Source organism: Panthera onca, chromosome B3 (assembly GCF_046562875.1).
Source record: "Panthera onca isolate mPanOnc1 chromosome B3, mPanOnc1 haplotype 2, whole genome shotgun sequence".
NCBI lineage: Eukaryota > Metazoa > Chordata > Mammalia > Carnivora > Felidae > Panthera > Panthera onca.
The window spans coordinates 109,739,650-109,755,144 of NC_138344.1; the positions used below are offsets into that span (position 1 = coordinate 109,739,650).

The following is a 15,495-nucleotide window of genomic DNA, read 5'->3' on the forward strand; positions in this document are numbered from 1 at the left end:
ATCTGTTGAGGTATGTAGTTTAGTTTGAAGTGTGTAAAAACAGTCCAACCTCTCAACAACATGTACTCGAAAAGAATGTTTTCATAACCCTTCTGAATAATTGTGAACATTCTTTGAAACTACACTAAGCTCCAACAAGTAGAAGTTACTCACAGGTTTGCTGCTAAATGGAATCCCAAGTCCTGTCAATGAACTTTTCATACTCTTATATTAAGATCCTTTGGTCTCTTTGTACTTTGAATGGCTCTCCCAACCATGCATGGCTTTATGACGTCATGCTTGATCATTAGAAAAATACCGTTTTGGGGGCACGTGGGTGGCTCAGTCAGTTAAGCGGCCGACTTCGGCTCAGGTCATGATCTCGCGGTCTGTGAGTTCGAGCCCCGCATCAGGCTCTGTGCTGACAGCGCAGAGCCTGGAGCCTGTTTCGGATTCTGTGTCTCCCTCTCTCTGACCCTCCCCTGTTCATGCTCTGTCTCTCCCGGTCTCAAAAATAAATAAAACGTTAAAAAAAAAAAAATTTAAAAAAAAAAGAAAAATACCGTTTTGCTAGTTACATAGATACTCCAAATATGTCCACATTTCAGTAGTCAGTGTTAAAAATTCACATTTATTAATATTAACATTTATCTCTTCAGAAAAATCTGTTAGTATTTATATATATGTATAGCTTAGTAGCTGTTTTTTTCCAAGTAAAAATAGTGTTGTATGAAAATGTAGTTCAGCTCAAAACGTAAATAATCACACAGAGCTTTTTCTCAGCCATCATACTTGGGCACACAGGGAAAGAGCTTTATGCGTGCTTTCTGTTGTGTCCCACAGAATATTAGAAATGCATGTTCTTTCTCTAGGGTATTCTTTTTAAAAAAAAAAAAAAAATTTTTTTAACGTTTATTTATTTTTGAGACAGAGAGAGACAGAGCATGAATGGGGGAGGGTCAGAGAGAGGGAGACACAGAATCCGAAACAGGCTCCAGGCTCTGAGCTGTCAGCACAGAGTGCGACACGGGGCTCGAACTCACGGACTGCGAGATCGTGACCTGAGCCGAAGTCAGCCGCTCAACCGACTGAGCCACCCAGGCACCCCATCTCTAGGGTATTCTTAAGTGAACTGGCTTTTTCTTTTTTTTTTTACAGTTAAGCACATGAGAGTGAATAATCTAGTAACTCATATAGTTGATGTCCCTGCCTTGATTCGTATAAAATGTCAGTGGTTGTACCCACTACTGCTTTTGTCGTAGCATATAGTGAAAAATGTCAACAGAGTGAAAAGGGCAAATCACGTTTTACTATTATTTTGAAAATGACCTTGACCTCATAGAATGTGAACCCCCAGCAGTCTGCAGATGCCACTTTGAGAATGGCTGCTCTGTGCCCTACTGTGCATCCATAATTGTGGTATGCAGACTGTTCTTTTTTTTTTTCACTTAGGGTTCTTCCAATGGCTACAGTATTATGTCTGCTGGGAGGCATTATACCTCTGAAGTTTAGTGTTTATTGAAAATGGACACACGCACACAGCACTGCCAACTCCTTTTTAATTCAGTTATCGTTTCCCAAAGCAATCACAAGAAGTTTGACTTCAGACAGACGAGGGTTATTGGTGTCCAAATGTAGGCAGGAGCAGGAGACCGTGGAGGTGGGATGTCAGGAGGTCCAGGTCTGTGCTCTGTCACTGGCGAGCTGCAGCCCTGGAAAAATCACCTCTCTGGACTTCAGAACCCTCACTTATACTTGGAGACATAGTAAATTTCTCTGTAAAAAAAAAAAAAAAAAAGTAATGATTCTATGAATGTGTGTAGGATGGATGGATCGATAGATGGAAAGAAAGAAGGAAGGAGGAAACAAATGAACAGGAGTTTAAGGACTGTATTAGGAACAGAACTCCAATACGGGAAGCTTTGCTGATAAGGAGCAGGTTGTCTTCTGATGCAGCGTTCGCTGCAAGGCTCATGCAGAGATGGAATGATGCCTTTCAGGGGTGCTAGAGAGGAGGATGCTAGATCAGACACCTGCTCTCTCCTCCAAATCTACGATTCTGATATTCTATATTTGTCTTAGATGGACAAACTACTTCTACCCACATATAAGACATTTTATTCCCACACATCAATCAGACAAGAAATTTTAAAAGCTTTTTTTGTTTATTCATTTTTGAGAGAGAGAGAGAGAGCACATATGCGAGAGCAGGGAAGGGACAGAGAGAGGTGGGGGACAGAGGATCCGAAGCAGGCTCTGTACTGACAGCAGAGAGCCCCGTGTGGGGCTCAAACTCACAAACCGTGAGATCACGACCTGAGCCGAAGTCAGACGCTTAGCCGACTGAGCCAGGCAAGGGGCCCCCAATCATACAAATTTTTAAAGTCACTTTATAAAGCTTGAAATCATCTATCCATCATTCCCATGGTAAGTGACACTTCACACTACCTTTATTTGCTTGTTTATTCCCATTTGGTAGGAAACTTTGTGAGGAAAAAGTAAACGAATTCGGTAATACGAAAGAACGCTTCGGAAGCAATGACGGAAGCCTGAGATTTCTCACCCTGTTTTCTCTCAGTGGTTCCTGAATGTTAGTCTGCTTACAGATCTCCTGAGAAGCTTCCCAGGCCCTGAGCCTGTGAATTTGGGTAGTCAGTCCTGTTGCCACTAGATCGGTGACTGCATATGCCAGGCCCCCCACGAAGCTTGTTACAAATCTCTGAGCCTTGGCTTGACCCTCCTCCCAGAGAATTGATAGACCAAGTGTCAGGTGAGCCTAAGTCATCCTATAAGTGAGCTCATAAGTGCTCACCAGGTCACTTGGAAACGCTGCCAGGATGGGGAGGACCTGTGCCAAGGCAGACACTCGCTCCTGGTGCTGCCTGCCAAACAGCATAGGAAACTCGTCCTGCCTTCTACCGAACGACACAGCTCCCGGGGGCATGCACAGGCCTCAGACCGCCCAATGCAATGCAAACTCTCTCTCCGCACAGGGAGAAATTGAAGGTATGGAACAGCAGATTCTGAGTTTGAACCAGAAGAAAGAGGACCTGTTGGTGGACCTGAAGGCTGCCATACTAAACCTTCACCAGCATTTACAGCGAGACCAGCAGGAATTGGAACAAGAAATGCCATCAACCGGAACCTCAGAAGAGGAAGGAGTGGCTGAGAGGGAGGGCTCTGAGTGGAAGGTGGGTAAGACTTTAGGCTAATGCTGGTCCCGCTTTTTCACGAGAGTATTAAATTGGGGTTATTTTTCCAGCTGAAAAACCTGTGGCATCTATGTCGATGGCCTACAGGAATTTTTTAAAGTGGAGATACTGTGCCTGAGATTGCTCGCTAGGGAATATAAACCCTTGGGGTGTGTCTGTTCTGGACTCAACCCGGAATTTTTATGCCTGAGTTACTGAAGGAGGTGTGTATGAAATTCCACGGGCAGGTGGGTGGGAGTCACCCGTGAAGTGTCTTTGTCCTCACCAATCAGCCCAGTGCAAACTCAGAAATGGATCCAACACCACTCTAAGCCCCCTGAGTCCACACCAGGGGATCACGTTCTCAAGTGATGGATGAGGGGCCAGAGAGGGCAATGCAGGTGAAAATGATCAAAGATTTGACCGAGTCATGATATGTGGCGGGATTAGCTGAAAGTTGCCTCACCCGGAGGCTGCTTGGGTGGGTGGGCATCTTGAATCAAGCGAGTGAAAAATTAGCTGCATAAAAGCCCAGCCAGGCCAGGATCCTGATGATGTTGAACTGCAACCTGGCTGCAAGTATTTGTGCTGTGCCTTTCAGTTGAACAAAAGTTCCATGTCTTTCCTGCCGGCGCTCAAGGAAGAGGCGGAAGAGAGCTCCCTGAAGAGTGAAGTAAGGAACCTGATTTTCTCATCAAGTTTCGTTAGAACCGAAATCTCTAAAAGAAGGTCAATGGGAAGAGCTTACAATGAATAGGAACACAAGGATTTTTAAATTGAATGCCGATGTTTTATAAGGGTGATTGAAGCTGTTCTCTTACATTATTAACGTTAAGTGCATCTGAATCTACTTCATGCCTGAGTGGGATAAATGTAAACCACACACACTTGTTGGCATATGGGAGAAAATGAAGTTCTTGGTCATATCCTGACTTCCGAGTACATTCTCTGAAATTTTGAGAGTGTGTTGTCTGGTGGGCGCTTCTAGTGTGCTCTTTAGAACTTTATTCTTCCAGGTTTCTTTTTTCGTCTGAGACAGCATTGCCAAGGATATGAAGAGTTGCGTTAGCAACTTAACGCTTCTACTGATCCTTACCGCTTCATTAGAGCTGATTGAATGAGACAATTTACAATTGTCTTACCTGGTATCAATTTCCATTTCATACCCTAAAGACAAAAGTTATAGTGGCTCTTGTGCCAAAGAGAAGAAAATTGCACCAATTTATCGTCTCTCTATCTCACGTGTAATCGCTAGACGCTTTCTGTGCTCATTTTATGGATTGTTAAATAGCTCCATTGTCACACAGAACCACCTGCTTTCCTAAAGACGAGGCCACTGGAACCGAGTAGATAGGGCAAGGGAGAGTACAGGCTTACTGCAGCTCAGTCCATCAGACAACTTCGTAATCTGATTATGTCCCCCCACGGCAGAGGCAATTATGAGAACCGAGGAGGCTCCGGGGAGAGAGGAGAGTGGAGGCAGCGTGGTTCTAATTTAAGACCTGCGTTTGCCTCTGAGCTGATCTATTTACCATAACCATTGTCTGTCTCTGACAGTAGCAAGAATACACGTTTATCAGGCTGTTATTTTAAAGATGGCGTTTAAGGTTACATTTACCAAAGCAGATTAAATTCCTAAAGCACGGTTTTAAAGATCCTTTTTTGAGTGCTGTGAGCTGCCTTCCAACTTTTCAGAGTATTTTTTAGGCTTCGGGAAGAGCAAGCCCATTTGGACCCCTACGATTAGGTTAGCCAGAGAAGGAGATGACAAATGGAGGGAGAGGGGGAATTAAGGGCTACAGTCGTACTGCCTGGTGAACTGAGTTTTGTGTGAGAGAGGAGTAGGATGCTCTTAGGTTGGTAGGAAATTACTTCTTTGCTAATCAGTTGGTTACTGTGTTAGAATGGAGAGAAGACGGCAGAGCGATCTTCCGGATCTTGGTCTTTACTCTGCAAGCACGACCAGGACATGGAGGAAGACAGAGCATCCTCATCCTCTGGAACGATCATTCAGGTAGTTTTGAGTAGAATACACTCCGTGGTTGGGAGCTGGCAGGGATAGTAAGGGAAGTAAGTCCGAAGAATTTCTTGTTTGAAACATTGTTTAGGGAGGGAAGCTGTCCGGGCTGAATTTTTTTAAGTTTCTCACCTTTATGTCTTCACAAATTCAAAAACAGCCAAGTACTTGCTTATTATTTGCAGTTCTATTGGGTGCTTGGTGATAACAGGAGAGTATTTTCTGAGCACTCCATATGTGAGAATTGAGACTAACACAACAGATAACTCAAAGGAGCCCCCCTTCAAAAGGCTCACTGTAGTGTTTCAAAGCATCTAACACGCCTCTCTTTTGGAAGTCATTGTGGCGAGGGGTCTCCCCATAATCCTCTTTTTGAACAGAGTAGTGCATAATGCGTATTCATGTCTGTTTTGCTCTATGATCTTCTAAATCTTCTCCAACCTCTCAAACTAGAGGGCAAATGCCCTCAACCTAGAAAATCATCAGAAATTAATGTGAAAGCGATGTTTTCCCCTTGTGCCTGAAACATCCCAGCATCATTATGATCCATAATGCCTCCTGTTCCCATCTCCTGTCCAGGGCTACCCTCTGCCCTAGCCCCCAGGCCACTTGTTTCGTGACACCTCCACACAGGGTTCTGCCTAGACCTGTAGCTCCAGTCTCTGCCTCTTGACTGGTTCCTTCCCTCTCAGTCTGAGAAGTATTCGGTCTCCCCCTCCCCAGGAGGTAGACTTCCTCCTCATCCACAAAGCCCATCTCAACTTTGACTTCCTCCAAGAAACCTCTGCTGTCTCCCTTCATTCTGACAGCATGCTGAACCTCACTTATGACTTACCACATTTTTATGCGTACACCTGACACGGTTTGGTGAATGGCAACAACGTCATGTTTTACGTGTTTCTGTCCTGTACGGGGCTCAGCGTGGTACTTCAATGCATTGACTTTCTTGATCCTGCTTCCGGGTCAGTCAATTACTGTGTTGCTTCTCATTCACCTCTCAAAATCTTTACTTGGCCTCCTCACCTTTGGCCCCTTTTGTAATCAAGTTTTTGCCCCTGGCTCTATTCAAACTGCCATTGACCTTCTGGAACATCAATTCAGTGCCCCTTTGTTTGTCCTCATCTTTATTGATCTCTCCAGCATTAGTCCCTAGCAACATCTCTTCCTGAAATGAGGGACCCTTTGACTTTCTTAATTCTGCACTTTCTTGTCTCACCTACCTGCAGCCCCTCCCCCATCCCTTTCACTTGCCCCATCCAGGTGATGTAGCAGTGTTCTGTTCTCTTCCTTCTCATTTCCCTCAGGGCAGTTTTATCTCCTCCCACAGGTTTGGTCGTCCCTCTGCCCGTCCCTCTGCCCGTGATCCCATCAAATCTCTTGTCTTGACCTTTCCTTTAATTCTGTTTTACATTTCTACCTTCCTGATGGATTTCTCTTTTTGCATGTCTTTTCTTTCATCTCAAACCCATTTTATCAAGTTTCCTTCAAAACTAGTTCCTCCTAATTTTTCGACGTCTGTTTATAGCACCACTGTTCCCTCAGAGTCTAAGACAAACTTCAGAGTCCTCTTAGATACCTCACTTTCATATCTAAACAGTGGCCAGGTGATGTCCATTCAATCTTTACATTCTTCTCCTCCCATGATTTTGCCATCATCCTATTCCAGGCAATTGTGACTTCTGCCCTGGACTTTTGTTGGAGTAGCCTTCTATTTGGGTTTACCGCCTCTAGTTATTTTTCCTAAAATAAAATATACATCTTCTACAATAGTCACTGATGACTTTTCCTAAAAACTATTACTGCTATGCTGAAATCTTTCATGGATTCTGATTATCTACTAAAATGCATTCTTCTTAGCCTGGCATCCCAGATTCTTCATGATCCTGTCCTCCCTTTCCAATTTATCTAAGCTTTCCCTTTCGTTCTTGGTTGTTACCTTTCTAATAGCAGCGATCGTTTTCACTACAAGAAGCCAAAAAGTAATGTTTTGTTAGGAACTGCTAGATGCTTTATATATGTCATCTTGCTTGGTAATCACATGCATGAGTGAGGTAGGTTATATTCCCACTTTAAAGATAAAGTAAAGGCTCAGAGTTCCAGTTGTCTTGTCTAAGATCATGCAACTTGTAAGTAGAACGAGCAAGATTGGTCGATTAGAACAGCCACACCTTTCCCACCACGTGATGTTAATTATTTGTGTATATATCCTATTTTCCCATTGTTTAACCTTGGTTAACCTAATAAGTGGGAGTGCTGGATCAGAGTATATATCCATTTAAAATATAACCCATATTCTTAAACTGCCCTCTAGAAAGACTGTATCAATTTTATTCCTGCCAGGAGTACATGGAAATGCCTCTTTCTTGACCTCAAGCTGATATTGGATATTTTCAACTTTAGCCAAACTTCTCCAGTGGTCTAAATTACATTTATATTCTAAGAATGTTGACTATCTAAGTGGTTATTGACTTTTGTATTCTTCTTTTATGAACTGCTTGTTCATGCCATTTGACTTTTTTCTCTACAAAAGGGTTGATGTTTTCCTTACTGACTTATAAGAGTAACTAATATATTAAGGATATTAACACATTGTAAGCTGTTATCCAGTTTGTTGTTTTATTTTTAACTTCAGTTATGATGCTTTTTGTGGTAATACTATTATTTTATTTCTTAGGCTGCTAATACCAGGAGTGTTTCCTTTTATTTTCATGCTTTCAAAGTCCTTCCCCACTCCTAGATTAGAAAAGATTCACTCTTTTTTTTTTCAAGAATTCTTAGAGTATAACTTTTACATTTAAATTTAGATACAATTAGAATCCATTATTAGAAGTAAGACAAAGATTCAGTTATTTTTTTTGTGAAATACCTGAGTAGTTCCCAAATTTAGTAAATTGATCTTTTCCCCTATTATTTGAAATGCCTTTACCATATAATTTCATTTAATTTTAGTTCTCATGTTAATCCACTTAAATACAGAATTCTGTAGATTTCCTTATATGCTCATTTGCTAGAGAGCTTTGGAAAATTTAAGTCTTTCAAATAAAGACAAACTTGAGGAAGTTGGGTTTTTTTGGGTTTTTTTGTTTTGGTTTTTTGGTTTTTTTCCTAACAAATAAACTTTTCTCTACATGTGCTTGACTTTTCTGGACGTTTTTGCAACCATGCGAGAATGTAAAATGAGCTAGCGCAGGAAAAGTAACTCACCTGGCAGCAAGGGCAGGAAATTTTCTGGACCTCTGGTTCTTTTCTTTACAGGAGGCTACTGAGAAAATAAGCACATGTGAGAATGCTATGGCACAAGTTCTTGCGCCAGACTCCGTAAACGCTGAGCAAGGCCCAGAATTTTCCCTGAGTCCCAACCAAACAGAAGAGGTAAGTCCCTGTTGGTAACAAGCAAACTACTCAGGCACCTGGACGAGCACCCAGGGATGACCAGCTTTCCGTGTTCTGCAATATTTGGTGTATCAAGCCAAGAGTTCTTTGTGAACTTTAACATTTTCACGTGTGCCGTGAAGCTGGAGAACTGGAAGGTTTGCCATCGATGTTGACATCGAAAGTAAGCACGGCACAGAGCGATGAATCATTTCCCTCTTGCTACCTATTTGTCAGGATGAACAAGCCTTTCCACTAACAACTATTTCTTTCTTCTGTAGACATAACTGATGAGGGCCCCGGAGGTGGAGGGGAGCTAATATTGATTAACTGCCTATCCCATAAGAAGCATTTAGGCTTGCTGCTTATTCCTCAGATTAAATACGGTAGATTAGTAGCTACCGTAAGTTTACAAATGAGGGAATCAAAATTTAAAGAGTGGAGGTACAGCTGGTGAATGGAGGAGTGAGGGGTCAAACCTAGGCTATTCCCAACTGCCTTCCTAATTCAAACGTTTAGTACTGAAAGACGTGAAACCCGGGTAGGTTTGGCCTCAGAATACACCGCCACCACGCCATCCCGGCGGCGTGGCTAGTGTTCGTGCAGGTGCACTTGGGTATTGCACTTGAGCCAGGCAATCCTGCCTTTCAGAACAAGTGTTTGTGTGTGTGTGTTGTGGTGCTCGCGGGGGGGGGGGGGGGGGGGGGACCTACGGGCATTTGTAGAATTGACTGTAAAATATTAAGGGGTAAATTTAAAGGATTGGTATTTTGGCATGACATACAGCCACCGCCAGAAAATTCACCTGCATTTTAATGGAATCCTGTTGCTGCGGAAACCAAGCAGTAGGACATTCACGAACTGAGAGGCAAATTAGATACGAGAGCATTGGCAAGGTCACGAGAAGAATGTGGACTTGGAGACCCCAAGGCATAATGCAAATCAGGGATTGAATCCTGCTTCTGCTTACTTGTTGGGTGACCACAGGCAATCTGAATCACCTCTCTGTGCCTCAATTTCCTCATCTGTGCACTGGAAATAATGAAGGCTTGTGGTGGGCGATAATGAGAGGATCTGTGTATCACACTTAGCATGGGGGTCTGGCCCTAGAGCCCAAAAGAGAGTTAGGTCGTTTAATTTACAATTACACGGTAGAAATGCCATGATTCTCTTTAACAAGAAATGGTGGTAATACTTTTTAGCCCCTCAAGATGTGCAGTCATAAAATACCCACTTAAATACCCACTTAAAATACTCATTTCTGCTTTTAGAATTTGGGGCTATCATTTAGAGAAGATATTCAGCAGGGGTGTGATTGTGGAAAAAACTGTAGACTCTAGGCTAAAAGATAGCAGAGCCTTGTGACCTCAGGCGAACAACTTATGTCTGGGCCTGAGCTTCTGAGAAGCAATGTGGTGAAAAGGGAGGTGTGTGAATTGCTTAAGCGGTAAACGAACTTGGGTTTCTTTGACTATGAAAAGAGGTGGATGAACTGGTTACTGGCAGGTTTCCCAGGCCACCTTTAGCTATTGCGGTTTCTATGGTTGCAAATGTTCTTTTTTTTCTCCCATTCACCTTTGGATTCTTTTCGGTTTTAAATAACTAGCAAATAAAACCCAGATTAGTGATCCAGCTTCCTTGTTTTCTGATTAATTCAGTGAGTGAAAAAGCAAAGAAATTCAATATTGCCAATAAAAAATGTGTGTGGTATACCATTAGGTGCTCCGATCATGTTTTTGAATAAATAAAGAAGGTGGATGGTAAATCTGTTATTACAGACTAATTAATTAATATTACTGATTGTTACCTCAGGTGACAAAAAAAAAAAAAAAGGATCCTAAAAGCTTTGCCACTAAATTATAGCTATACCTGAAAACTAGAAAACAATCAGATGACTAGCAATTGGGTGTCTGGCCGTACAATCACACAAGTGTTGCTTTTTAAAAGAAATCAATTAAAGGGCACCTGGGTGGCTCAGTGGGTTAAGCGTCAGGTCATGATCTCACGGTTCGTGAGTTCAAGCCCCGCGTGGGGCCCCACGTGGGGCCCCTCGTGGGGCTGCGCACTGACAGCACGGAGCCCACTTGGGATTCTCTGTCTGTCTGTCTGTCTGTCTCTCTCTCTCGTTGTCCCTCCCCTGCTTGCTCTCTCTCAAGATAAATAAACATTTAAAAAAACCAGAATTCAAAAAGAAAATTGAAGCCAGCTGAATCCAAGCGTAGACCCGACTCTGCCAAGAATCACAGGGCAGGGGAAGACCTCCTTAAGAAGGGGATTCTTGAAAAAAAAAATACTGATGAAGGCAAGGGAGAAAGTGCGTTTTGGCAGAAAAGAGCAACCATATGTGAAGTTAATGGTCAAGGGGAACTTCTGCTAAGCCAGCTTTCCTGATACTCCCCATGTGTGTGAAAAAGGAATATTTTCACACCCTGCATGTTTTTGTTACCACCTGCCTATTTTGTTTACTTCTGTTGTACTGAAAGCTCTCTGTTTAAATAAAATTCTACAGACACTGGGAAATGTGCATTTGAGTTGAAGGAGGGTATACACTTGTGAACAATCCCCATTAGAAATTTGCGGCCAGAATTGTGCCTTATTAGATGCTAATGTTAGCAGAGTCTTATATAGAAAACTTCGTATTTCAGCATAATCGTAATTGATAAAATATTTATTGAGATCAATAATTTTTAGTGCAAAACACCGATCCTTATTCCTAGAGGCATTTCTCTAGAACAGTCGATAGAATCTTCCAATATTCTGGAAAAGGATGTTGGAAGCAAATATGTCTCTGTATCAGATCATCTTTTACTTCCAAATTGAAAATATCTAATATATTATTAATAGAATGCCTGGACTTGGTATCTGGAAGACATTTTTCTTTTGGACTGATAAGCAACCCAGGTATTTTCAGTGTAAACAGAACATGTCCTACATCATGCTTTTACTAGAAGCATCTAGTCCTTAATAATATTTGAGTATCTAGATAGTGAAAATTTGTTTCAGGTATTCTCTCTGAAGGATAGGAGGAAAATGTCCAGATTACCCCACCGAAGCTCTTTATTTGACTCAAGCTACTTTTAATAGGGAGAAATTTAGATGAGTAGTAGCATGTATGTTGGGGGGGGGGGGGAAGCGCTAAAATATTTCTAACCTACTCTAACGTAACCTTGTATCCCAGCCCATGTGTCAAGAGCCCTTTTTTTCTGTTAGATCAGAGCTCACAGCAATGTAAGCATTGCTTAATCATGTGTCACACAAATTCGAACGCTGGCCAATTCGCTGAAAAGTTTCAGACACACACACCCACATGCACACCCTCTCCCCTCACACTCACCTGTCTCCTGGGGCCCACTTGCTGTTTAATGAACTGCGAGCCCATTTGCGTCCTCCGTGCCTGGGAACACTACCTGTGTACATGCAGATCAGCTCCTTGGAAACCTGGGGCACCGGGTCACGTGATTGTTGCCATGAACGTGGAGGTGCATTTCTCTTTTCTCTTTCTTATTTCTTCTGCCCTTATTTGTTTTCTTTTAACTGGGGAAATGCTGGAAGTTCACAGGTTCTTGCGAGTTCAGCTCTGAAAACTTTGGACTCCGTGGCTTTTCACTGCTGGATTATCCTTGGGTTTATCTTAGGGCGCCACACGACCTCTCAAGGCCGCAGCTCTGGGCTTTTCTGACGAGCACGGGGACTTTGAGGCCACGGTGGAGAAACCCGGGCTCAAGCCTGCAGACATCCTCCATGCTTGCAAGACCCAGGTGGCCGAGCTGGAGCTGTGGCTGCACCAAGCCAACGTGGCATTCGAGCCGGAAACATTAAACGCGGACATGCAGCAGTTGGTGGAACAGCAGCTGGTAGGGTGCCAGGTAAGGCCGATGGGCCAGAGTTGGTGGCCTGCCTCTTCACCAATCACCTGCCAAGAATGGGTGAATTTCCTTTAAAGCAGCAGTGTGTCTCTTCCTGTTACTCTGCCCCCTGTGTTTGTCTTGGCCTCAACTTTTTGTCCTCTGGGTAATTCTTTGAGGAGATTTACGTAATCGGGGCATTTGGAGAGACGATTGTGGTAAGAGCTCTAGAATCTAGAGTCCAGGTCCAGCCCCTGTGAACTTGAGGATATTGGCTTTTCACCTCGTTTTTCTCATGGGGTGGGTTGTCTCCTAGGACTTTGACAGGGTTAAAGGAGATAAGGTACAAGAACCAGTGTCTAGTGTATCAAGTATATAAAAAGTGCTCGATAAATGCTGTTACTTATTTTCATAATAAGTTCTTTGAATTTTCATTCATCTGAAATGAAACCGAATATCGTTATTTGCAAGATTGCACGTACAGTGTAAAAGGGCTTTGCTGCCATTTTACTGTGAATGCTCCTACTCTTTCTTAGGGCTGGGGCGTGGGGAAGAGACAGGTATATAAACTTGCCTTTAGTCACTTTGAGTAGTGCTGCTGACTCAGCCCGAAGGTTGGGATCCCTGTATCCCTCCAGAGAGAAGCCAGAAGGATGACATCACGGCAGCATAATGGAGTGTCACGATGGCTGAGGTGTCTTTTCCAAGGGTGCAGAGACCAGCTTTGGCCTGATGTCTGATTGGCTCACGTGTCTGCCATAGCAGACGCCAGGAATGAAGACTTCCTCCGAGAGTACCCCATCACACTGGCCCGGCCACAGGGAGCTCCTCCCACTGGAGCCCGTTTTGGGGTCGGAGGGAGCCCAACCTTGTTCATCCTTTCTCCACTCAGGCCCATAGTCTTACAATATCCAGCGCCTGCCTCATGTGGGGGACCCAGGTGGGCAGGCTGACCTCCTTCCCCAGGCAGCTCCCCACCTCTGACCCCAAAAGTCAGCTCTTGATGGGATGGGTTCACTTAAATACTAGCACCACTGCTTGGCCTGGATGACGAGGCACGGGGAAGTCTGGAAAAGGTGCTACCGCACCGGGCAGCATTGTGCTGAATTGAACCTTGAGGTGTTGGAGACGTTGAGTCCCAGCCACTTCAGCCATCTGGGATCGATAAGCCAATTGGGTAGACCCTATGCGGATTCCTAGGTCACCCGAGAGAATCCCTTCCCGCGGCCACTTGTAGAGAGTTCAAGTATGTGGGGGCTGCTCAAGGGAAGGACACAACCACAAGATGGCAGCAGCACACAGCAAACTTTATTTGGGCAACATTTGGGCAGGATCTTAAGGGATGGGAAAGTCCCTCTCTTCAGGCGCCCTTTTAGAGGCTGTGGCTTGGAATGGCGGTGGGACCCCGACCTGGAAGGGGAGGAGGGCAAAGGAACACTCAGGGGAGCAAGGAATCCAGAGGGGCTCGTGTATCTAGGTGATGTCAGAGAGTTCCAGGGGGCAAGAGAGGCTACGGTCTTCTAGAGCCCCAGGGTTTGTCTTAACCATGGCAGGCAGATGGAGGGTCCCGCTTTGAGTTTGGTGCCAGTAGGATTGGAGCTAATGGTGCTGGCCTGCTGTGAAAAAATAAGCAACATAGGGACCAATATGCAGGGGCCATCTTTGGCTCATTTATATAACACCATGGCACGTGCAACTTAATACTGAAACCTATAAGAAGCCTTATAGTAGTCTGTAAAAAACATTAAGTTCCCCGTGGGAGAAGGTCCAAGGAGAGGAACAAACAGATAAGTCGAGAACAAATTATATTTGGTAATTTAATATTTGAGAAGAAATGTTCAGCCTTGATTATTAAAAACATGTGAATCAAAACAGCTATTGTTTTGTTTCTCTGTTATGCCGGCAAAAATTATGTCATCCTGGAAAACTCTGGATCCGCTAATGTCTGATAATTCTGTCTGATTGGCTCAATGTTTTGGGGTCAGCTGTCAGCATATAAAGTGTCCCACCTGGTTTGACCGCGGTTTGTGAGATTGAGCCCCATGTTGGTCTCTGTGCTGACAGCCTGGAGCCTGCGTGGGATATTCTCTCTCTCTCTCTCTCTCTCTCTCTCTCTCTCTCTCTCTCTCTCTGCCCCTCCCCAGCTCATGCTAGCGTGTGCACGTGCTCGCTCGCTCTCCGTCTCTCAAACATTTTTAAAAAGCTAAATGGTGGGCACCTGGGTGGCTCAGTTGGTTAAGCGTCCGACTCTTGATTTCAGCTCAGGTCATGATCTCGTGGTTTGTGAATTCAAGCCCCGCATCGGGCTCTGCACCGACAGTTGGGAGCCTGCTTAGGATTCTGTCTCTCTCCCTCTCTCTCTGCTCCACTCATTCTCTTGCTCTCGCTTTAAGAAAAAAAAAAAAAAAAAAAGCTGAATGGAGGAAAAGAGCACAAAATTATAGTACATTCTCTTTGTAGCCACTCTAAGATCTGTGATTCCATATTGTTTATGCTTAGAAGAGTCTGTACAGGATACAAGTAGTTTGCTTGGATAGAGGAGTTATAAGAATAGATTGTTTGAAAATCTGTTTTAAGGACAGTTTTTCCTAAGTTTCTCTCAAAGAGCTGAACAACTTCTCAGGCACACACCAAGTTTTAGCCCCAGTGATCCCGGGGCTAGAATGTGAGTTTGCATGTTGCTGCCATATGGTATACCAGTCAGTTGACGTGACCGCGTGGGCTCCAGAGCCACAGGAGACAGCAAACTTGATCTGTTGGGAGGAATACAGTGACATTGACTTACAGGGAAACTTACTTCATCTGGCTGATTTATTTTTAGACCTGTGTGTAAATTGGCCAGTGGTATCAATGACTAAGTGTTTTAGGTTCCAAATTATTTCTTCTGTGATCTTCTTCGGATGTTTTGGAAGTTTATTTGACTTGAAAAAGAGGAGGCAAAGATCAAGGGAAAGAACTTTCAAAGACTTCTGTGCAAATTTTGTCTGTTTATTATTATTACTACTCAACACTCGGATTGCAACAGGAAAAGGTTAGGATAGCGGGGAGAAAATGATAGTAGTCGAGCACTGGCCAGAGCGAATGGATTTTA

At 43.7% G+C, this 15,495-nt stretch overlaps 1 protein-coding gene and 1 long non-coding RNA gene across 12 annotated transcripts in view; one reads left to right on the top strand and one right to left on the bottom strand.

Annotated features, from left to right (window-relative positions):
• Positions 1-15,495, top strand: part of SYNE2 (spectrin repeat containing nuclear envelope protein 2) — a 339,154-nt gene that overhangs the window by 226,271 nt on the left and 97,388 nt on the right. For 8 of the 11 annotated variants that reach the window (XM_078448168.2, XM_078448169.2, XM_078448161.2 and 5 more), the window contains exons 62-66: positions 2,973-3,170; positions 3,772-3,843; positions 5,074-5,184; positions 8,443-8,559; positions 12,195-12,425. In XM_078448168.2, the coding sequence (XP_078304294.2) occupies positions 2,973-3,170; positions 3,772-3,843; positions 5,074-5,184; positions 8,443-8,559; positions 12,195-12,425 (729 nt within the window). Of the gene's footprint in view, positions 1-2,972; positions 3,171-3,771; positions 3,844-5,073; positions 5,185-8,442; positions 8,560-11,921; positions 12,039-12,194; positions 12,426-15,495 lie in introns of those variants that run through there. The other 3 variants (XM_078448167.2, XM_078448170.2, XM_078448171.2) reach the window with 3 other exon arrangements.
• On the bottom strand, positions 1,509-12,006 carry LOC144616647 (uncharacterized). Its single transcript, XR_013556081.2, has 3 exons — positions 11,894-12,006; positions 8,392-8,449; positions 1,509-1,755 (listed from the first exon to the last, which is right to left on the bottom strand). It is a non-coding gene; the product is annotated as an uncharacterized LOC144616647 (long non-coding RNA).